Below are 22,954 nucleotides of genomic sequence, written 5' to 3' on the forward strand. Positions count from 1 at the left end.
TAGCTAAATTAAGATAGTTAATAGGATCTGAATTAGTGCATATTTTAATAAGATTTGAATAGTGCAAATCAGATCCTACCGGATCTAGTTGCAAATGCACATTAATAAATTAACATACTTTTTATTGCACATTTTATTAAATTAACTTAAATTAATACATGCATGGTTGCTTGTCACATCTTTCTATTAAATTGCTCAACTATTTTCTAGAGAGTTTAAGAGAGACTTAGGCTTCGTTTGGGACGGCTTTTTTATTGCTTTCTAAGACGGAGTTTTAATACAAAAATAAAAAATTTTGTTCTAAAACTCCGTTTTAGAAAGCAGTAAAAAAGCCGTCCCAAACGAAGCCTTAGTATTATGTGAACCATTAGTTTTTTTTAATTTTTGTACTAAAACTCCGTTTTCAGAGCAATAAAAAAGCCGTCCCAAACGAAGCCTTAGACTTCGTTTGGGACTGCTCTTCTTAAAGCAGTTTTTTAATATAAAAATTTTATTTTTTGTACTAAAAAGTTGCTTTAAGAAACAGTAAGAAAGCTGGCTAGTACAATTTTTTTATTTTTGTACAAAAAAGTTATTTTTAGAAGCAGGGGAAAAGCTGTCCCAAATGAAGCCTTAATATTTCTTTATATTAAACATTAATCCAGTTATTTAACGAGTTTGCTCATGAGCTCCATAGTGAACATGAAATGAGCTTTTTGACAAGCTTTAAATCGAGCATGCTCATGAATTTTACATTATATTGCTCATGAATATAAACGAGTCAAACACATGGTTGTTCAATCTTACTATTTTCATCGTCATAGGGTATCTAAAAAAAATGTAAAAGCTTTTTTTATCACTTAATCAAACGATTATGAATGAGCATTAATCGAATCCAACCCTGATTAATTGGTGGAACGTTGAGCTCTTCATTAATAGTTTTTTTTTTTTTTAACCGTTTAAAGATTTAAAAGTCTCGACTCTTGAACTCGTCATCTTTACAGAAATTTTGAAGCCCGAGGCCGATGAATTCTGCCATCTTTACCCGACTGAATAGCCTGAGAGCCTTCGCTCGTCTCCGACTATCGCTGGCACTCCTTCCTCCGGCATCAAAGCTTCTCTCCACGAAAACAAGACCACCCCCTCGCCGGACTCTTTCCTCTGCCATCTATCCGTTGGGCCACCCCAGCTTCGACCTCTCGCTGGAACTCGACCGCTGGATCTTGAGCGGCAATGCCATCCGCCTCGTAGAGCTCCAGAATCTAATCCGCGACCTTCGTAGTCGCCGCAGACACAAGCAAGCCCTCGAGGTTGTAATTCTTCCTGTCCCTTCAATCGTGCCCACCAATTGTTTGTTAATTTGCCTGTTAGACTACTTGCTCATCTTTATTGGAAACAGGTTTCTGAATGGATGAAAGTCAAATGGATGAAAGAGAAAGGCAGCATATCGTTCATGGCGAGCGACCACGCTGTTCATCTGGATCTCATTGGAGAAGTTCTTGGACTCTCCTCCGCAAAAAAGTACTTCGAGAGCTTGAAAGAGAAGGACAAGAATGAGAAAACCTATGGAGCTCTCTTGAACTGCTATGTCAGAGAGCGTCTGATAGATGAATCTTTATCTCACTTGCAGAAGATGAAAGATATGGGAATGGCTTCTTCCTCTCTCCCTTACAACAACATAATGTGTCTTTACGCAAATACAGGCCAGCATGAAAAGGTTCCTTTGGTGCTGGAAGAGATGAAGAACAATATGGTTTTGCCTGACAACTTTAGCTACAGGATTTGCATCAATTCTTTTGGTACAAAATCTGACATTGAAGGAATGGAAAAGGTTTTGGATGAAATGGAACTTCAGCCACAAATTGTCATGGACTGGAACACATATTCAGTCGTTGCAAACAACTATATCAAATCTGGGCTCAATTTGAAGGCAGTTTCTGCCCTGAAGAAAGCTGAACAGAAGTTAGAAAAGAAGAATGGCCTCTGCTACAATCACTTAATCTCACTGTATGGCGTTTTGGGAAACAAACAAGAGATGTGGAGGTTGTGGGAGCTTCAGAAGGTGAACTGCAAGAAAATCATCAATAGGGATTACACTACCATGCTTGGAGCATTGGTGAAGCTCGGGGAGCTGGAAGAAGCCGAGCAATTGCTAAAGGAATGGGAATCAAGCTGCGGAACTTTTGATTTTCGAGTTCCGAATGTTCTTCTCGTTGCATATCGACAGAGAGGTTTAATGGAGAAGGCTGAGGAGATGATCGATGACTTTCTGAAGAAAAAGAAGACTCCACCATCAAATACCTGGGGGATTGTTGCCACTGGCTATGCAGAGAAAGGTGAGTTAGGGAAAGCTTGTGAGTTCATGACCAATGCTCTTTGTGTGTACAGTCCAAGTTGTGGTTGGTTACCAAACCCAAATGTGATCAGAAGTATATTGCAGTACCTCGGTGAAGAAGGAGAAATCAAAACGGTGGAAAATTTTGTAGGGTTGTTGAAGAATGCAGTTCCTGTGAATAGGGATGCGTATCACACATTACTTAAGTGTTATATTAGATCAGGTAGAGGAGTAGAGGAGGTTTTGGAGAGTATGAAAGCTGAGAGTATAGAACAGAATGAAGAGACCCAGCTAATAATTACAAGTTTCAAATCTCAGAACTTTGCCTCAAGCTGATAAATGTTATCTTGTCTGGCTTTTTAGCTGTCTTTACAAATGAAACTTGATGCGTAGCTGTTGTGATGCAGTTCTTCTCTATTTATTCCTTTGTCTTTAGCTAACTATTTAGTTTTGAATTTTAATGCAGGTTCATTTCAGCTTTGCAAAAGTTTGCTTTGGGATTAGAATGTTTACATGAGCATCATTAGAATCTAGCACAAATATGTATTCCCTTCTCTCAACTATTTGGGATCCTTAGTGGCGGAGAATCGAAAAGCAGAGGAGAAGAGTGTACTACAAGTTAGGCTTCATTTGAGACAACTTTTTTAAATAGATTTTTAGTACAAAAATATTTTGAAACCAATGAAAAAATTATGACAAAAAATTGTCACAAATGCAGCCTGAAGCATAAATGTCGGAGGATTTGAATGTAGAGGAAATGCCTTAATCCAACAATAGTTTGATAATGTAGGTGTTGTCACTGATTCATTTTGTTATAGTAAATAGTTTAAGCTTTCATGATTTTAACTTTGGAGTTAGTACCGGTTGGGAACTTTTCTTTGTAGAGGTGGATCATAACCAAATCCTAGCAATGAAGATCTTGCAGCACCGGCTGAGGTTGGAATGTTTTTTGTATTGCATGGCAAAATTTTACAAATTGGCTTTGAACATGTCTAGCTCCCAAGGAAAGTATGAGTTAATTTGCTCTTGCTTTCTGAAACTACCCCTTCCATGTTCGAGCCCGCGTCACAATTCTGCCTTCCACAGTTCCGCGGTTCTGATTCAACGTTCGAGCTCAAGATGGGTAATCTAGCTGAGCATTCTAAGGATTAAAATCGAGCTCAATAATCCAACGAGCTCGAAATTCTTCTCGAGCTCGAAACTCGATAAATCGACTCACAAAGCTCTTTAACGAGTCGAGCTTGAGCCGGCTCGCAAGTCAACTTGACTCGGTTGCACCCCTAACCAACAGTATGCAAATCTTTTATTATACATTTATGAGTTAAGGTGTTTGGGATATATAATTATTTTCCTTGAATAAGTAGTTCTTATGCATAGTGAAATCTCCAAACGGTTTGTTGTTCAGACAAATGTAGTCATGCTTAAGCAGCAAAGTCTTCTTCAACTAAGTATAAACCTTTGAATGTTTCAAAGCAAATGTTCACCGAACAATATAAATTATTGATGTGGCAAATGGTGTTCCCATTATTTGAGAGAGCTTAACGATAACATATAGTTCTTGAATATATCAAGATGACTACTTTCTACTCTTATTATTTTGTTATACTTGACTATATGCCCTTTAAAAAAATAAATATTTTGTTATTTTCTTTTCTATTTTAATCTTTGAATAAAATTAATCAAATTAATCCACATCATAACTTTTTCTTTATCGCTTCTAATATACCTATAATATAAATGTAATTTCTTCATATTGCTTCCACCATAATGGTCTTTTTTTTTAATTTGTGTTTCATTGTGTGTAAGAATATCTTCAACGACCAACAAAAAATTTACATAAATACAAATAGATTTAATAGAAATTGGTTTTACCAAATAAATACCCAAATGATCAAATATTTATTTGATTGGCCTAAAGACGAACTCCACTTATAATGTGTAGAGCTTAAGTACAGTAGAACTATTATAAGTTCAGTGGCCAGTTTTTGTGATTAAATAAAATTAATATGGCGTTTGATTCACTGACAATACATATGTAATGTTATTTCATTGATCGGAAATTATTATTATTTTTTTAATTTCATTTACTTATGCAATGAGGTCATTTTAAAAAGCGTAAAGGACCCACCGAAGCTTAGTTTGGTTGGTGGGCGAGTACGGTTGGGAACGTCTCAACCCGTGTTTGATTCCCCTCGACCTGCAACGCCTCTTAAGTGAGGCCAATCAAGTGTGGGCTAAGAAGTTTCTGGGGTGGGTAACTTTTCTAGGTCAGCCAAGGATTAATCACGCCGCCAAGCACCCTTTCAGGGGTGGCAGCAGGTGGATAACCCGTTTCCAAAAAATAAAAAAGCGTAAAGGCACGAAGCAATCAGCCATTGAAATATAAGGTTGGCATAGAGCCATCAGCTTTCAAGTCAAACTAACACGGAAATTTCATGTACAAGTGGACCTAAGCATATATACTTCACTCTCAGCTAAAGAAACACACACTTCCAACTTTTAAGGAATCAATCATAGCGTCAAACACACCCACATCAAGTCAACTTTCTACAGAAATCACCCTACTGAAAGAAATTTACAAGAACTTACTAGAAATCTGCTATATCAATAACCAGCCACGCTCTTGCATTGCACGGTAGCCCCAGAATCTATTTATAAGCTCGGTAGAAGAGCAACAACTTCGCCGGTCTCACCTTTCCCTGTTGCAGCAAGAAAAAAGCCAGTTAATAATAGCAAAAATCCTTTGTTAAACAACGGAAGAAAAACAAAAAAGACAATCAGCTGAACCTGCAACTTCTCAGTGGATTCAGAAGGAAAACAAAGACCAGTAGAACAGTTCTGGAGATTTTCTGGACTTTTCATCCATTCTTTTTGAGCTTTAATAGCCTTTAGTTTGTACAGGAATGTCTGAAAAAACAAATTGTAACCAACCAAAACCAAATACTACAAAATAAACGGGAAAAAAAAAAAATCTTCTCCATAGAAATGATCAATACACAACAAAAGGAAGAGGGAATACCTCAGATAGCGAAAGACTGGGCTGCTCTAATGCATCGCCTTCAATACGAATACCAGTACCATGACACTCTGGACAAAATATAGAAGAGATAAGGTTGTTATTAATAACTGATTTCCCTCTGCGCCCTCGGGTATTTTTCGGATTCGTTGACAGATTGGTCCATAATTCAAACTCAGAAAGCAATACCCAGTGTATAAGGCAAGAGACATGGAACACATGAAATGCCTGTATGTTGCAGAAAGAGTTTAACAACAAATACCTCAGGTCAGAATAGATTTGTGTAAAATAACTGGAAAAAAGAAAGCATAAAGGCTTACTCCATTGATATTTCTGCTGCTGCAAGCAAATCTACCAGTTTTTAAATTCAACAAGGTAGCAACATCCTTTCCTAGAAGCATTGGCTGCTGACATATATCACATTTCCTTTGAGCAGTTAAAATGTTTTGTTCCCTCAATTCTTTCCTGAGATCCCTGCTTTGCGTTCGTCGACAATGTCTAGAATGTGAATTGCCAAGGCTTCCTACAATATGAGACTGCTCACAAGAGGAAGCACACTGGTCAGCAAAAGATTCAGAACTATCCTCTGGATCTGAGAATGATTTTTTTCTCTTCTTTGTTCGTCTTCCAGATTGATCAATCTCAAAGAAAGAACCAGGTGAGGGAGGCCTGACTTCATCTTGAATGTCACACCTTTTTCCAAGATCATAGGTGTAAGAGATGCTCACTATAGCAAAATCACACTTTGGGGATGCTAATAACTCATCACAACCATCAGAATTGCCATCACCCAACCAAGCACACCAAATTCTGCTAAACATGCAGCTTTTCTCACTGTCTTCATGGAGTTTAGCACCAATATGTCCATAACCAATGATTTCCAACTCCAATTTTGAAGTTTTCTCATTAGGAAGGACATAAGAAATGCTAAAATGCTCCTGCACACCCTTGCACTTTTTAATTTTCTCATGACCAATAGCAGGTTTGCCTGCATTCCGAGCATTACTAATATGATCTGACGTTAGGTTAGTAAGATCTTGATCAGAGGTACCTCTAAACTTCGATCTTAGTTCATCTACCTTAGCAGCGGCTCCACTCCTTCCACCATTAACACCCAAAACAACACCCCTTTGAGACTCCAAAACAAACTTGATGCTGAGATCCTTTGCCAGGGAGGTATCAAAGAAAAGAACGCCATCATTAAACGGCCAAGGATTGGGAAGGAAAAGAGTAATTTTAGCAGAACTATATCTCTTAGAGTGGAAATTTCCTCGGAGATGATCATAAAGCACGGCTTCACTGAAACACTGTGTAAGACAAAGTGTGCAGAAGAAGATGCTGCGTTTAGTAATTCTTCTCAGCTCGATATACACATGTCCCTGTTGCCACACGGTACGCAGAGTCGCCTTTGCCGCTTCTTCTCTTAAGTTCAGTTTGCCAATCTTCTTCACTGACAATTCTATTCTCCCCATTACCTCAAACTACTTAGAATCCTCTAATATCTCCAAACTCAACCCTAGCTCTAACATTAAACCTCGGTTCCTTCTCCAATTGCCCTCAATTCAATTACAGAAAAGCGCAGACGTCTAAACAATTTATCCACCTGGAGAAGAAAGACAAGCTAAAGAAGGGAAACTAGCCTTCCCCACCACCAGGAAACTCAAAAACCAAGACGAACTAATAATCTTGTGAACGGAACGGAACAAATACCTAAGTTCACCAACCTTTCTTTAAAGAAAACCCTAGAAATCAGAATCCTAGCAAAGAGATCAGGCGACGGAACAATAGAATCCCTTCTGACCAACTGCAGACAGCAAATAAGAAGCAAAGTAACCCTAATTACTAGGTATTTGAGGCACTTGTTGACGTACCGAGGAAAACCATCGTATCGGCCGTTTCTTACTGGATTTCACTCCCTCGGCACAAAAAACAGCGAAGCGGGCAGCGAGATCCTCCATCTCCCGGGCCATCTCCGACAGATCAGCTATATTTTCCGGCCGGCGAGAGAGAGAGAGAGAATGGGAAGGAGACCTGAAATGCTGAAAGAAAGAAAGAGAACGAAACGGTTGAGGAGCTTCGGTTAGGCTAAAATCACGGAAACAGAATGAGCGAAGAAAAATGAAGCGGATGATCTCGTGCCTATCGCCGTCATTTATCCATATTTATTCGATTAAATTTTTATCCTAATATGTGGGCCTATTAAGGCTTAATTTCGATAACCTTTTTTATTATTTTTAAAGTAATTTTTTTAGAAACAATTTTTTTTTAATTAAACATTTTTTGCTAAAAAAACAGTTTAAGAATTATCTAAAAAATTATTTAAAAAATTTTAAGTAAATTTACTTTACTCTATTATTATTTATTAAGAGTCAAATTATTATCTAGATCTAATAAAAAAAAACTTTTTTATACTCTCTAATCAAATCTCTTTAGGTCTATCTCTAAATTAAACATTTATTGCTAAAAAAACAGTTTAAGAATTATCTAAAAAATTATTTAAAAAATTTTAAGTAAATTTACTTTACTCTATTATTATTTATTAAGAGTCAAATTATTATCTAGATCTAATAAAAAAACTTTTTTTATACTCTCTAATCAAATCTCTTTAGATCTATCTCTATTCTTTTTTAACACAAGTTAAATCCGATATATTTATTCTTCTAATCGATCATTTGATCATATTATAATACAAAAAATTGATTGGCTAAAATTTTAATCAAAACTGATTTCAAATTTAAAATTTTTTATAATTAGTATAATATTATTTATTCATAAATTTCACTCATTATAAATCAATTTAAAAACTTTTACTTTTTTTAGTAATTCTACAAGAATGTGTTAATATAAATTTTAGGATTGATTTGGTTTGTTGCATTTAGATTGTAAAGTATTTCAAATGCATAGGCTTTTAAATAATTTAGTTTTTGTTCGAAGTAAAAGGAATACAGAGTGTAAAATGAGTCTATTCTAAATACACATGCTAGTGCATTTTTGGGCGTATTTGAAATTTCTCAGACTTGGGTGATTTTCTAATACAAATAACGAATTGTCATCGCCACCACCGCCGACCATTTGTCACCACCAACCACCATCGTCGGCTATCCGCCACCTCTGACCACCATCGTCGGCCACCATCGTTGGCCATCCACCACCGTCGGCCACCACCTCCAACCACCACATTGTCCTTCACCTTCAGTCATCTTTCACCATCGGCCACCACAACCAGCCACCACTGTTGGACAACACCACCACTGGCTAGGGGTGTCAATTTTTGACACGACCCGAACCAGATCCAGAAAAATCTGGGTTCGGGTCAACCCGAACCCGAAACGGGTTGGGTTTGGGTTGAACAAATCAACCCGTTTTAACAATCGGGTCGGGTTCGGGTTGACCCAACAACCCGAAATTGACACGAAAACTAATATTTGACCCGAAAACTCGAGATTGACCCGTTTTTGACCTGATTTTGACCCGAAAATCGAATATTGACATGATTTTGACTTGAAAATTATCAATTTTAGCTCAAATTCGGGTCATTCGTGTCGGGTCGGGTTGACCTGGACCCGAATCGGGTCGGGTTCGGGTTGACCTGAACAGTGACGGGTCAGTTTCGAGTTCGAACCGAACCCGACCCCTGACCCGAATTGACACCCCTACCACTGGCCACCGCCTCCGTCCACTGTTGCCACCACCGCTCCATCAACCATCAACCTTTAGCCACCCTGGCCACAACCTTTTTGCACATAATATTTCATTCTATTTACTTCAAATCAAATAAAAAAAAAGTGAAATCATGCATTCCATTTACGCACATCCAAATAATTCCTAAGTATTCCTTTTACATAATATTGTTTTTACATTACATTCTTTTTTTAGACAATCAAACAGCCCCTTAAAAAAATATTTTCACAATGAATCTTAAAGACAATGAATTTATTTTGAAATAAATATACTATATAAACAATCAATTAAATTTATATTACATTTATTTTAAAGCAAATATAATGATGTTAAAATTTATCTTAATTAAAAATTTAGTGAATTTATTTTAAATTATTATTTTTTCTATAAAATTCCCTCATTTATATTAATTTTCTCCAAAAACAAAAAAAAAGTATGAAGGCCCTCTCTGGAAAATTATTAGGTTCGGTCACTAATAAAATATTGACAAGTAGAATGTACACGTGTCCGCAGAACCCTCTCTCGAAAATTATTAGGTTCGGTCACTAATAAAATATTGACAAGTGGAATGTACACGTATCCGCAGAATTTTAAGCAAACCGCAGAATTTTAAGCAAAGCACAGTCAAAGCGCAGTCCATGTGGCAAGTTTTAATTGGGTGTTCGGACCTATTTTTAAGTCTGGTGACTGGACCTAATAATTTTCCCTCATGCTGACCCTTCTATTCATGGGAAAATATTTATGGCCGAATATTATGATAGAATTTATGTCAAAATGGGTTGCATTGCCCTTAAATATATGTTGAGATTAATGCATCCATTGGATATCATATATAGCATTAATCTTAGTATAAATTTAAGGGCAATAAAGCCTTTCCTATCATGAATTATATTAAGATGTCATGACATATTTTTTTCTATATCCACACATACTCGACAATTTTAATGCGCCAAATGGAGCATAAACCGCACGTTAGCTTTAACGAGTGGATTACACAAGGGGACAATCAAATGAAAAAAAATCTATAAAAGTAAGAACTTATAATAAACAAAAACTAAATTACCATGCAAATAATTTTGTTGGGTCTAAAATCTATATGAGTAATATTGGAAAATTATTAGCAAGAGTAACAAGACTAACTTAAGAAAAATAATTTTAAATGAGAAGCTCATGATTGTATAAAATTATTGAAAGCATAAGACTTAAGTACAAATGACTACATTTGTCAAGCCAAGATTTTGGGCTAAAACAATTGAAATCAATATTATGGCTTAACAATTCCTTGCTATGAAAATACTTGAGGTGTGTAGTTAAAGTAGATTAATATTAAATCGAAATTTTTGACAAGCTCATTTAGAAATTAAATTAAATATTTTATTAATTTAATTTAATTTAAATAATAACTAATTATACTATATGACTTAAGATCACACAGAATGATTAGATATGTTGATAAATCCTTGCCATTGGATCTAAGTTACCAAAATTAGAAAAATTTGACGTAATCATATTGTATGAAAGATTTTATACTATACAATTATTAATGAATGTTGTCTAACTTGGATCATTAATCAAGGAATCAAATTATGATCAAATTTAATTGGTAATTATATTATACAATTTAACAAAACCTTCATTAGATTAACCTTTGTTCATCCTGGACAACCCTTGATTTGATCTAATTGATCGTGCTGTATGACCAAAAATCATACAGTCTAATCTGGCAGACTTCAAAATGGGTGTTTAGCTAATCGGGTGAAATGAACTTGGTATCTTATTATAAGATCAGAGCATTAAAAATTGAATATTATGGTTTCATTTAAATAGCCTAACTTAATTTTTTTTAGAAATAGCTTTTGAGAGGATCTCGATGTGAGTTTTTATGAGAGAGTCCTTAGGGAGAGAAAGTGGGTCTCTTCATTAAAAAAAATATTGAGTAAATTCTTAGGAGCGATAGTGAACTTGAGAGAATCATTGAGGGTGTTCATGGAATGTATGAAAGGATTAACATGGGAGTCTTATCAACTTGCACTTGTCTTCCAGAGCTTGTGTCATGTGTTTGCATAAGGGTTTCTATAGAAGTCTTGGGTGAAGACTCGGTACTAACCGGGGAAGACTAGGGGAGAGGCATGTGAGGAGAAGAAGGAAGGAGTGACATCTCGATCCGTTGTTGCGAAGAGTAGAATGAGGGATTGACATCCCTATCGTGTTGGTAGGCAGAAGGAGGGAGACTTTTCAAGGATAGAAGAGTTGTGTAAAGATTATTCTCCGCCTTAGAAGTGAGAAGGGCTTCTCCGCCTAACTGAGTGCTAAAAGAGTTTTCTACATAGTGAAATTTTGAAGATGGATTTTGGAGAGTGGATGTAGGTATGTTAATCGAACCACTATAAAAATTGTAGGTTTACATTATTTATTTTTCTTGCACTTTAATTTTGTACTTTTGGTTTATATTGTATAGCTCTGTAATAATTGTTGTTACTTAATATTTTAGTTAGACTCTTACATAAACTATATAAAAAAAAAAACTTATATATATTTTAAGTATTTTATTTTAAAATATCTTTTTGCTTAAACATATTATTTTGTTTTAAGAAAAAGGTTTTAAAAGGTTTAAAATTTTCTCAAAGCAGTGTTCTCACTTTAGTTGGTTTAATCATCTGACTAGATCCATATGGCATAATTTGGCAATAGAAATACCTCAAAAGGTTATTCTATTACTCAATTGCTATTATTTGGCAATATCTCATTTGATTTCTAAACAGTTAGAATGTCTACCTTTTTATAGTCTATTAATTTCCATATTTGGCATATTCTTCAAATTGGTTATTTCTTGATATATAGAATTTTGAATGGTACTAAAATTGAAATTTTCTTTATTGAATGGAGTTTAGAAGATCAAGATCTTTAACTGTTAAAAGCTAAATGTCTTATTTATTTCTTTTGTGCACTAGAATGAGAAGACTATTTGTGTGTGCTTACATGTACCACAAGTAAAGACATATGGGGAAAATTATGTATCGCCTACAAAAGCACAAGTGAAGTCAAGCAATCTCACATGAATTTCTTTTACATGACTATGAATTATTTTGCATGAATTCTACCAAGTCTTTCACTGGAATGTACACTAAGTTTACTAAAATTATAACATCCATGCATGCTTTAGCTAGAGATATTTTCAATGCTAAAAAATTTAACAAAATATTATGATACTTGAATCTTGAAATGCCAAGTTTTCTGCTAAATATTTACCTGAATCTTGAATTTGAGTGTCTGCCACAACATTAGCCTCGCCAAACTAATATTAAATAGTTAGATCTTAGTCTTTAATCAACTCAAGGCATCTTCTTTGCCTCAAATTCATATTCTTATGAGTGAATATGTACTTCAAATTCTGATGATTAGTAAAGATCTCACATATGACTACATATAAATAATATCTTTAGATCTTCAAAGCAAATACAATAAAAATAAGTTCTAGATTGTGTGTCAAATATTTCTTTTCATGTGGTTTTAATTATTCGGAAACATAAACTACAACCTTGCCAGGCTGTGTCAGTACACATCCTAGTCCTTTCAGTGAAGCATCATTGAATGCCTTAAATCTTTCAGTACTAGATGGAAGACTTAGAACTTGAGCATAAATCAAATAATCTTTCAGCTTCTAAAAAACTAGCCTCATAATCAAGTGTCTATATAAAAGCCATTGATTTTTAAGATAGTCTCGATAAATGTGCAAATAACTTAGAAAATATTTTCACGAACTTTGTGTAATAACTAGTCATTCCTAAGAAACTACATACATCACATATTTTAGTCATCAACAAAAATACTTTAATTGTAGGAAACAAAAAAATCCTATCGAGCAGAAATTTATATTTTGTAGAAAAAAAAATCAAATTATCAAAGATTGCGTAAAATATTAATGTAAGAAATTTAATTATACTGCAACCTTATTTTTCATAGTCCAGATTATTTTTTATTCAATTAAAATAACTTAAACCTCAAAATCCCTAGGGTAAAATTTTAAGAAAAAAATATATATCTATTATCTCTACAACATACAAAAAGTTATATTATGAAAGTATTTTGGATGCAAAGTTATTCTTATTTTCTTATGACAGAAATATAAATTTAATCATAATATTCAGAAAACTCTATATTTTTAAAAATTGAGATAGACAAGATGTGGTCTTCCTCAATCTGGGCATCTTTCAAAATTAGATCAATAGCAGAAAATTACCCAAAGAGGCTAAAATTTGACTTTCTCCCTCTAGAAATCTCCCTCCTCTCTCTTACCAGCTTCTTATGTTAGAATGAGTGGAGTAAATAGTGGAAAATAATATTTTTAATATTAAAATTTGCTCTGGCTTCGATGTGTCACGTGGCATTGGACATGATGCTCCTAAGAAAACTTACAGTGCTACCGCACCTGCCATGCACCGAATGCCATTTTAAAAGCAAAATTTTCAGAACTCACTCCCCCCAAGGTGTTGAAAACACTAAAACCGTAGTTCCCTAGGAGAAAAAAAATCAATTTTCACAAATATGAAAACAAACCCCCGTAACCCACTCCAAAACAGATACAGACTCTCACATGCATACAAAATACTCTTAGGCACATGCAAAAGGGTTTAAATGGAAATTTTTAATAGGTTACAATTTTTTGTCAGGTTAGAATGGATTGAACAATACTCTAATCCTAAAGGTGTTATACATATCCTCCAAGAATAACTTTGAGTACTCTAGCAATTTGAATATTTTGGACTAACACTAGTTCATTTCTTTATTTTATTAGGGCTTTACTCTATTTCCTCCCTATGTTAGCCAAAATAAACTCATTTAGGTTTATGCCTTTAATTACTCTTATATTAGATTATGAAGGTCTCAATAGTCATATGGATCATGTAAAACCCCCTCCAAAGCTGATTTTTTTTAGTGCAGTTAATCCGTACGAATTGGGTTTAGTACGGGACGAACTGAAGAAAATTGTGAAGAATCTGTCAATTTCGTCTGTATGAACCTGGAAGGGTCGGGACGATCCGTCTGAACGAAATTTGTCCAGAAAGCAAGTCGTCCGGACGCTATTTAATTTCGTCTGGATGAAATTCTGCCAGAGGGCAAATCGTCCCGGGACGAAATTGGATCGTCCGGGACGATCAGTGTTAATAAATATACGATAGAGACATTTTGGAATCATTTGAAGAGAGAGAAAGAGAAATCAGGGGAGAGAAAGAGAAGGAAAGAAAGGAAAAGCTTGGTTTCGGAGGCCGCGGAGCGATTTTCATCCGTCGTCGTTGTTAGAAGATTTGTTCGTCTTGCAGTAAGGACTCCGAATCCTATTTATGTTTTCGAAGATTTCGAGTTTTGATATTTTTGTGCTCAGATTTGTGTTTCCGTTACCGAAAAATGCGTATAATTTTGTATTGACGAAAGTTTTACCGCGCAACTTTTGATATGTTTCTGAGATGCTTATTCTGCACGATTTGAGTATTTTCTGTAAAGTTTTTACCGGTTATTTTGAGTTCTGAGCGATTTTTATCTAATATAAAATTATCTGGTTGTTGAAAAATAGTGCTTCAGTACAAGTAAAGCTTTGTAATGTTGTTTTCTTCGATTTCTTGTAATTTGGTAAATTTCTAAATATGTGATTTCTGTGTAAATTCTGTATACTGCCGTTATGCCGCCGATTTCTTGTACGACTTCTGATTTTCTGAATTGATGATTTGAATGATTGAATATGCATACAAATGTGGATATATGATTGAAATACTGTTATATTACTGAAAGACAAGTAAAGACTGGTTGAACCGTTGGTTGGAGATGATACCTGTACAGGATGGTGGGCCGACGGGCTTTCCTTTAAAAGGGTTTGGCGATATCCTCTACTGATCACGTGATTACCGAAGGGAGTTATAAGGAGATTACTGCGCCGACGGGCATGAGTGACAACTCTTTTCACTGAGCCAACGGATTACTAACATCGATACTAACATTGAAAAACGCCTTAATAGCCGGTGATTGTACTTGTTAAGTAAGACTACTGTATTGTATTGCATGCGTACAAACTGTTCTTATGATTTCTTGATGGATTTACTGATTTACTGAGATCGATTGATTTATTGATATAGAATTGATTTATCGATATTGAATGGATTTAACGGATTTACGGGTTTACTATTACTATACGATTTTATTGATATTACATACGGTACATGTCACTGAATATTGATACGGATACTGATATGGATATGGATATTGTATTGATTCATGGATACATATACCGATACTGATACCGATACCGATACCACTGATACATTGATTCATTGTACCGATCTTATAACATGTGATACACCGAACAAGATACATGTGATACACCGAGTAGTGATTATTGATTTATTGCATTGATTGATTTCAATTGTATTCGATGATTTTATTGATTTGATTTCATCTGTTCTTACGATGTATTGATTTGATCGTTTTATGTGATTCCATACCGATTGATATTATTGACCGGAATTACTTAATTTACTGATCTGATTGATTCGATTTCACTGTTATAGCATAATCGTTCATGTCATCACTGAATTGTTATTGATATGGATATTGATACATACGCTGCTGTAATGATTGAGATACTGATCAAATGATATGTGATTTACGGAACATGTGATATCGATTACTGGATTGCATATGATTTAATGATAAAGTTATATTGAATAACTGATTGATTTGCAGCATATGTTTTGATACGATTCTACTACATCGACTGACTTATGTTATAGATTGATGTGATAGATAAGACGACTACTGAAGAGATTTGATGCACGAACTGATTTTTGATTTATTGAGCTTTACGAACCTTTGAACTGTTTATTGATTCTTCTACTGTGGCTGTGGATTTAGGAGTTACTGTTTCTTATTGATATTGTTTACGCATTAACTATTGTTACTGTACTGATTACTGTTCATACATTGATTTTCGTTATCTGCATCGATACTGTTTCTGTACTGATTTCCGTATCTGCATTGATTCACTGATCATGTGCAACTGACTGTTATAGATTTGACTGATTGACATGCATATTGCTTCCGTACCGTGCTTTGATTTCAGTTGTAGGTTTTTGGTGACCTGCTGGGCTTTTTGAAGCTCATTATATGTGGTTAACAATTTCAGGTCCGAGCAAGGGAGCATGAATGGAGATTGATCAAGACTGTCAGACGAATCCTTTCACTATGGATGCCTGGGGCGTCACAGATCATGCCTTTAATCTTTTTGAAATGCATTGTTTTTAGAAGGATCTCTTGTATGAGCTCTTGCTCTCATTAGTGTGACATAAAATAATCTTTATTATGAATGGCTTCCACAATTTAGCCATTAAAACTCTCAAATATATTAATGGTGGGATATTGGTAGGTTAGAGGAAACTTTTCCCATTTTCTATAATCATAGTGGCTAGTATTTTTCACTTGCCACAGCTTATAGTAGCTAGTTTATAACCTATTGAAACTGAGGATTCCTTTTCAATCTTAAATTCTTTGAGTGACTTTAAGAATAAGATGATTAAGTTTTTAAAATAAAGAAAAGCTTATCAAGCATATTTTATCCAATATTTTTTAAAATAAAAGTAAATAATAGAAATAGAAAGTGATAGCAAGCAAACATTAAAATATCATTGGGCATAGCCCAATTAAACAACATCAATTATTTACAAAAAAACATATCACATGAAAATTCCACCTTCAACTAATTAGAATTATTCTAGTGCAAGATGCCCCCTTGAGTAAGTGGAGAAAGCAGTTGAGGGTTCTAGAATAGGTCCTCAAGCAAATTGGTTGTGAATATTATATATGACAAGATTATTATTTGACAGTGTGATCTTGGTTGTAGAATATGATGGTTAAGATTTACTATAGATGATTATGCCACTGATCTTGCTGATGACAACTATGATATAGATCTTATGGTATGATTATTATGATAAGTATTTTGACGGGATGATTGTGATATATATAAAATCGTATCATAAATCCTAATGCAACATCAACTATGACACAAGCAAGTTCTAGGTGATGATGAAACATAGAACATCATTTACAAGGTATCATGTTCATGAGAATTGCTTTTGTTATTTTACTCTTTTAAACCCATATGCTACACATAGTGTATGAATTTTATGGAAAGATTGTCATGTAAACTTATAATTTTTGGTAACAACATAAAGTTTAGGTTCATATGTTTATGATATGCAAGATATCATGTAAAGAGATGAAAATTTATAAATCTCATGTTCATTTAATCATTTTATTTATAACATATAAACAATCAAGGTTCAATGCAAGGTTTTAGATATGTATCATCATATGTATAGTTCATTATAAGCATGATATAATTATGTAGAATTCACTATGAAGAGTTATGTTTCCTTCACCATCATGTTATGTTCATATTGTATGAGTATTCATATAATAAAACGCATGCGATAGAAGAAATCCTTCTAAGTTAGGGCAAATTTTTGCAACGTCAAAACAGAAAAATTTAGCCAAGTCAAAACATAGAAAATTTTAGCCAAAATATTTCCAAATATTTTCCTATCCTTCTGATATTTTGAAACTATCCCCGAGGATCGAAATAATACCATGATATAGCTTAGCTTAAATTAAATTATAAACTATCAAACTATTAAATTTTATTTTTTTTTTAATTCTATCCATTTTATTAAAAATATACGAAGCCTTAATCAAATATAGTCACCATTTAGTATGCTAAAAATCTCACAATATTGATAATATATACTTATTCGAAATTTTCAACCAAATCAATTTACACGAATAAGGCTTCGTTTGTACTAAAAAAATTACTTTAAAATCATTCACAATCGAACGATAAACAAGTGTGTTAATCCTTGGGAGTGAGCAATGCGATAACAATATTGACGCCGCATTGTTCACCTACGCCAAAAAAAATTGACTTATGAGATTTGCAAAAGAAGTGCGTCAAAGAGGAGAAAGATTGTTCCTTTGGAACGAGATAAAAAGCATACGAAAGAGGAGAAAAAATGAAGTCCGATTGAAGAGGAATTCCAGCATTTTGGAGTTTTACTGTATTTTGAAGTGAAAAATGAATTTTTCAGTTGAAGATGCCCTAAGAAGCAGAAAAAAAGCCGTCCGAAACAAAACTTAAAATGAGATAATGCTGCATTTGAAAATCTACTTAATACTAAGCACACGTCTACCAAATCAATTATGCATACCTAAAGCTTATGAAGAACCAAAAATCTTACATGGCCGAAAAGCAAACGTTATACACAGCCTAAAAGCAAACCTTCCATCTCAACAAGTTATAAGAGTTATTTGCTGTGACCATATTTTATTAAAAAAAATGTTATAAAACTATTACAATAGAACCAACTTTTTTTGTAAAATTATTGAGTAATATAATTTTTTATCAGATATTAGTATATCTGATCGTAATAAATAACAATCACAAAAACTATAGAAAATCTACCAAAAAATAATAATCAAACTAAAGTGTTTCTGACGTCTAAAAAGTTAAATTATGAAAGCACTGCTCCATAATCACTTTTGATATGCTCTGAAGGGTCTGTTTGGGACGGGAACAATATTTTATAAAATTAATTGTGAAGTTATTATCAAGGTTGTGAAAACTAGACCGGATAACGAACCGGAAGAGGGAGAGGTTCACGGTTCGACCGGTTCGACCGGTCAAACCAGATGACGTAATAAATAATAATATTATTAAAAATTAATAAAATAAAAATCATATAATATAAGTATATGAATATTTAAATAATATTTATAAAATTTTAAAATATATAATAAAATTTTATACATATAAATATCATTTAAGAATAATATATTTATAAGAATAATACTTAATATAATATATAACCGGTCCGGTCCGGTTTTCAAAACATTGGTTATTATAAAAAAACATATGTACTACTATAATTGCAGCAAACAACATTCCAACACACAAATTTCTTAAAAATAATGAAAAAGCTAAAAATGATAATAATCAAATGAAATTATAATTGTTATCTAAAAGACAAAACAATCAGAAAGCTATCCCAAACAAACCTAAAGTATCACAAATTATAGGGCATATACTTACTCCAATTTTTCAACATAATAAATTTACTGGCTCTATCAATATATTCACCACTACCATCCACACTTCAAGCAAAATCAATTTTTACAAACTAATACATGTGAACACAACCAGAAAATATTAATGGAAGCAAATACCAGAGAATTTAAGAAAGTGATCGCATCAAAACGGCAGATTAGATAGCTAAATTTTAAACAAACTCAAAACAATGTTGTTTTCGGGAACTATAAATAATATATAGGTAAAAGCCTCATCTCATTTAGACTACATAGTTCAACAAAATTGACATGAATGTTAAAGAAAATAGTGTTACATCAGCTTTAAAAACCTAAAACTCTTATAACAGTGGTACACAAGGAATCAGGAGCAGCTAGAGAACAATATTGCAGAGTATATGCAGGCAGCTAACCTGTAAAAGTTCATGATGGAAATTAGCATATAGCTCACTCAGGTAGCTAAATTATATTTAAAAATAGAAAATTAAACAGAAATATGCATACAAATTCCAGACTGTATAAGGTAATCTGCTGCTAAGTAGGTTTTTGGAAAGATTATATTATTTTTTTAAAAAGCAATAAGCCCTACTAATATTAGGGATGAGCCAAGCAGGCAAGTGGAAAACATGTAGGGAAGAACAAAAAGGTCCTATATCTTGCACGAGTCGTGAAGCATGAATAGAGGTTCTCATAGCCATTGCAAGTTCCGCAATTCAAGGGATCATGTATCGAAAGCCTAGACATTCTATGTCATAGATCCTCCTATAGATGATTGAACCAAATAAGGTGGGGTAGGAGATGATTGAACCAAATAAGGTGGGGTACACAGAGCTTCAAGAGCTTCTTTTATTTCTGCATAGAAGAGTTCTACTAAGAAGGCTTGTGATGACTAAATTACACTAATAAGCCTACAAGATTAAACCGCACAGCACACATAGCATATAACATTGTCTTGAGGGTTGAATCTCCACATATATGATAGAATGCAAAAATATCATGTTTTTAAAAAGCAATCGAGTGGTGCGCCTTGAGGTGCATGATGGGTGCTTCAAGGCTTAAGCCTCACTAGCTTTAGTGAGGCTTACGTCTTTTTCATACCAGACATACGTCTCAAGACATCTTGAGGCGCTGCCTCAAACAATTTTATTAAATTTAAGGTTTTTTTTTTTAATATTACTCAAAATTTAACTTTCCGTCCCAGCCACTCTCGCGTGAGCAGCAGTTTTTTGAATTGGATCAGGTAGGTCTCGGGAGAAAGAGGTTACAAGAGTTTTTCGTAGATCCTTTGCAACTTCCCAGCTTCAAGTGCATCTCCAACATGCGAGATGCAATGCAGCACCTCAACATCGAGCTTGTCTCCAACACGCAATCAGCACCTAGAATTGAGTACATCCCCAACAGGCACTCAAGGTTTCTTCGTTGATGTTTCAACTTCACATGCTTCGACTGCAGCACATGAAGTAGAGTTTTGAAAGAGACACTCAAGGAAGCTTCTTTGCTCCAACAATGCTGTTCCTATCATATTAGAAGTTACGACGGGAGCTCGCAGCAAACGTAACAAACTTTCTTTCCTATCACGCGCTTCTTCGACTAAATTCCGTTAAAGCAAAATACATAAGGAATGCGATTTAATTTAGGATTTAAAGTAGTCATTTTTGTTGTTTGGCAAGATTTCGGCTAAATCATGCTTAAATCCTACTAAAATCCACTAAAGAAGGAAAGAGATTCAAGTTTCTGTAGGATTTAAAGTTGTTATTTTTGCTATTTTGCATGATTTAGGCTAAATTATGCTTAATTCTTGCTCAAATCCACCAAAGGAGCGGAATTTAAGTTTTTGTCATATTTAAAGTTGTCATTTTTGTTGTTTGGCAAGATTTAGGCTAAATCATGCTTAAATCATGTTCAAATTCTGCATAAAAGGAATGGGATTTAAGTTTCTATAGGATTTAAAGATGTTATTTCTGCTGTTTGGCAAGATTTAGGCTAATCATCATTAAATCTTGCTCAAATCCACCAAAGAAGGAATGGAATTTAACTTTATGTAGGACTTAAAGTAATCCTTTATTTTTTGGCAGGATTTAGATTAAATCATGCTTAAATCTTGCTCAAATCCATTAAAGAAGGAATGTGATTTAAGTTTCTGTATGATTTAATGTTGTCATTTTTGCTTTTAACAGGATTTAGTCTTAAGTCATGCTCATGTGATAAGAATGTTGAGATTTGTGTTTAATCTGCAGTCATGTGAAAAGAAAGTTGATGATTTGAGCAAATCTCCAAGAAGAATGGTCATTTTCATTTGCATTCTTTTTTTTTTTTTTTTTTTTTTTCATTGCATTTTTTTTTTTTTTTTTTTTTGTGCATCGTATCATTATAATTTCCTGAAATTTGTACCATTTACTGCTCTCTTCACTCTAGACATGCTTGAATTGTCTTATAGAATTTTACTTGTTTTATCGCCCTGTTCCATCTTATTTGGATTATCTTATCAAAAGTTATTGTAAATATATTTTGTTAAGTTCATTTTTTTTTATTTGATGGTCTTTTATTAATTTCTTTGATTTATTAGAATGGTTGATGGCGTAAAAAGAAAAGATCCAACTTGAAAATATGACATGCAAGTTTAAGTGCCAAGTGAAGGTGCGAAAAAGAGGTGTATTTACATGAAATACAATTTTTGTGAGAAACAGACTAAAGGACCACTTGGTAACACCTAGAAGTAGTGAAGGTCTTGAACTTGAAGTTGAAGTTGAAGAACATTTATAATGATAAGGAGAATAAATAAATCAATGTTGACATTGAATAGTTTATTGAATTGTGTTATGCCGGTCCAGCTTGGACCGGCTCAACCTGGACCGGCCCAGCCGGTCCAGTTCTACAGACGGCGGACACAGAGCCGGGCGGAAGAGAGAGGGAGCCAGGGAGTGGGGTCCACTTGCAATTCAAACATGGGTTAAGTGTTTTTGGAGGGAGAAGGAAGGGTAGAGTAGTCCTTTTGCTTTTAATTTGAATTAGATTGTATTAATAGGGAGTTATGAGGGGATTAGGGTTTCATCTTGATTTTGAATGAGTTTTGTCTTCTAGGTTTTCTTGCTTGGGCTCTTGGCGTTGCCGGAGATTGTTGGAGAGTTGTTCTTCCTCTCGAATTGAAGAACATTGTATCTTGCTTTGGTTTTGTTTGTCTACTAGTGGAATACAATCGTTTCTATTGTTTTACAAGGATTTCTCCCTATTTCTCTCAGATTTCACTGTTTTTTGGGCTGATTTTCTGCTGTGGACAGCAGTTTTTCTCCTAGATCTGCTGGGTGTTGGTGAGAAACACTTGGAAATCCAAGTGTTTCCTATCAAATTGGTATCAGAGCGAAGATCCGGACGGTGGGGGGGCTGTTGTCCACTGTCTCGCTGCAGATTTTTGCTTTTCGGAAGGGATCCGGAGACCATCTTTTGGTTCCCATGGCATCTAAACGTGTAGAAGTCTTGGAGACCGAGGTGGGTCAATTTAAGGCGGACCTGGAGGAGAAGATGGCGACGTTGAGTGAGAATGTGGAAGGGAAATTCATGGCTTTGGAGGAGATGATGAAGAAGTTGTTGGAAGGGCAAGCAAGGGCTGTGCCAGTGGAGGACAGAGGAGAAGGTAGTGGAAGTAGGGGTAAGGAGAAGGTGAATCCAGAAGAGGAAGAGGAGGTGGAATTGCTTAACAGCAACGGGAGGATGCCACCTCGGGAGTCCATCAGGCGAGAAGAACATGATAGAAGGAGAGACTTCCGGGAAGGAAGAGAAGAGGATTGGCGACGACGAAGGCCCGACCCATTGGACCGGCC

The 22,954-nt window shown here is 34.6% G+C and overlaps 3 protein-coding genes across 4 annotated transcripts in view; 1 reads left to right on the forward strand and 2 right to left on the reverse strand.

The window, feature by feature from the left end:
• Positions 1 to 904: 904 nt before the first annotated feature.
• LOC110093010 (pentatricopeptide repeat-containing protein At4g21705, mitochondrial) lies at positions 905 to 3,240 on the forward strand. 2 transcript variants are annotated; one of them, XM_028696119.1, is made up of 3 exons: positions 905 to 1,289; positions 1,379 to 2,315; positions 2,781 to 3,240. In XM_028696119.1, exons 1-3 carry the CDS (start codon positions 1,005 to 1,007, stop codon positions 2,816 to 2,818), a joined length of 1,260 nt encoding a protein of 419 aa, XP_028551952.1. In that variant the 5' UTR covers positions 905 to 1,004; the 3' UTR covers positions 2,819 to 3,240. The 2 variants fall into 2 exon arrangements, with proteins under 2 accessions (XP_028551952.1, XP_028551951.1); XM_028696118.1 differs by lacking the exon at positions 2,781 to 3,240 and having other exon boundaries at positions 909 to 1,289; positions 1,379 to 2,735.
• Positions 3,241 to 4,670: 1,430 nt separating this feature from the next.
• LOC110093047 lies at positions 4,671 to 7,466 on the reverse strand. The gene is made up of 4 exons (XM_020817800.2): positions 5,651 to 7,466; positions 5,334 to 5,558; positions 5,102 to 5,221; positions 4,671 to 5,013 (listed from the first exon to the last, which is right to left on the reverse strand). The coding sequence occupies exons 1-4, from the start codon at positions 6,800 to 6,802 to the stop codon at positions 4,963 to 4,965; spliced, it is 1,548 nt and encodes a 515-aa protein (XP_020673459.1). The 5' UTR covers positions 6,803 to 7,466; the 3' UTR covers positions 4,671 to 4,962.
• An 11,831-nt stretch (positions 7,467 to 19,297) lies between these two features.
• Positions 19,298 to 22,954, reverse strand: part of LOC110093071 (diphthamide biosynthesis protein 3) — a 21,844-nt gene continuing 18,187 nt past the window's right edge. The window contains exon 2 of the mRNA XM_020817839.2: positions 19,298 to 19,549. The gene's annotated coding sequence lies outside the window, so the exon portion shown is untranslated. The remainder of the gene's footprint in view (positions 19,550 to 22,954) is intronic.

This window comes from Dendrobium catenatum, unplaced genomic scaffold (assembly GCF_001605985.2).
Source record: "Dendrobium catenatum unplaced genomic scaffold, ASM160598v2 fragScaff_scaffold_716, whole genome shotgun sequence".
NCBI lineage: Eukaryota > Viridiplantae > Streptophyta > Magnoliopsida > Asparagales > Orchidaceae > Dendrobium > Dendrobium catenatum.

What these genes read in the sequence shown, in the direction of transcription:
- LOC110093010 (XM_028696118.1), top strand. Translation starts at nt 1,005, where the DNA reads ATGAATTCTGCCATCTTTACCCGACTGAATAGCCTGAGAGCCTTCGCT. An exon ending in GACACAAGCAAGCCCTCGAG is followed by an intron (nt 1,290 to 1,378) that starts GTTGTAATTCTT and finishes TATTGGAAACAG; the next exon opens with GTTTCTGAATGGATGAAAGT.
- LOC110093047 (XM_020817800.2), bottom strand. Translation starts at nt 6,802, where the DNA reads ATGGGGAGAATAGAATTGTCAGTGAAGAAGATTGGCAAACTGAACTTA. An exon ending in GCAGCAGAAATATCAATGGA is followed by an intron (nt 5,559 to 5,650) that starts GTAAGCCTTTAT and finishes TGCAACATACAG; the next exon opens with GCATTTCATGTGTTCCATGT. An exon ending in CCAGTCTTTCGCTATCTGAG is followed by an intron (nt 5,222 to 5,333) that starts GTATTCCCTCTT and finishes TTGTTTTTTCAG; the next exon opens with ACATTCCTGTACAAACTAAA.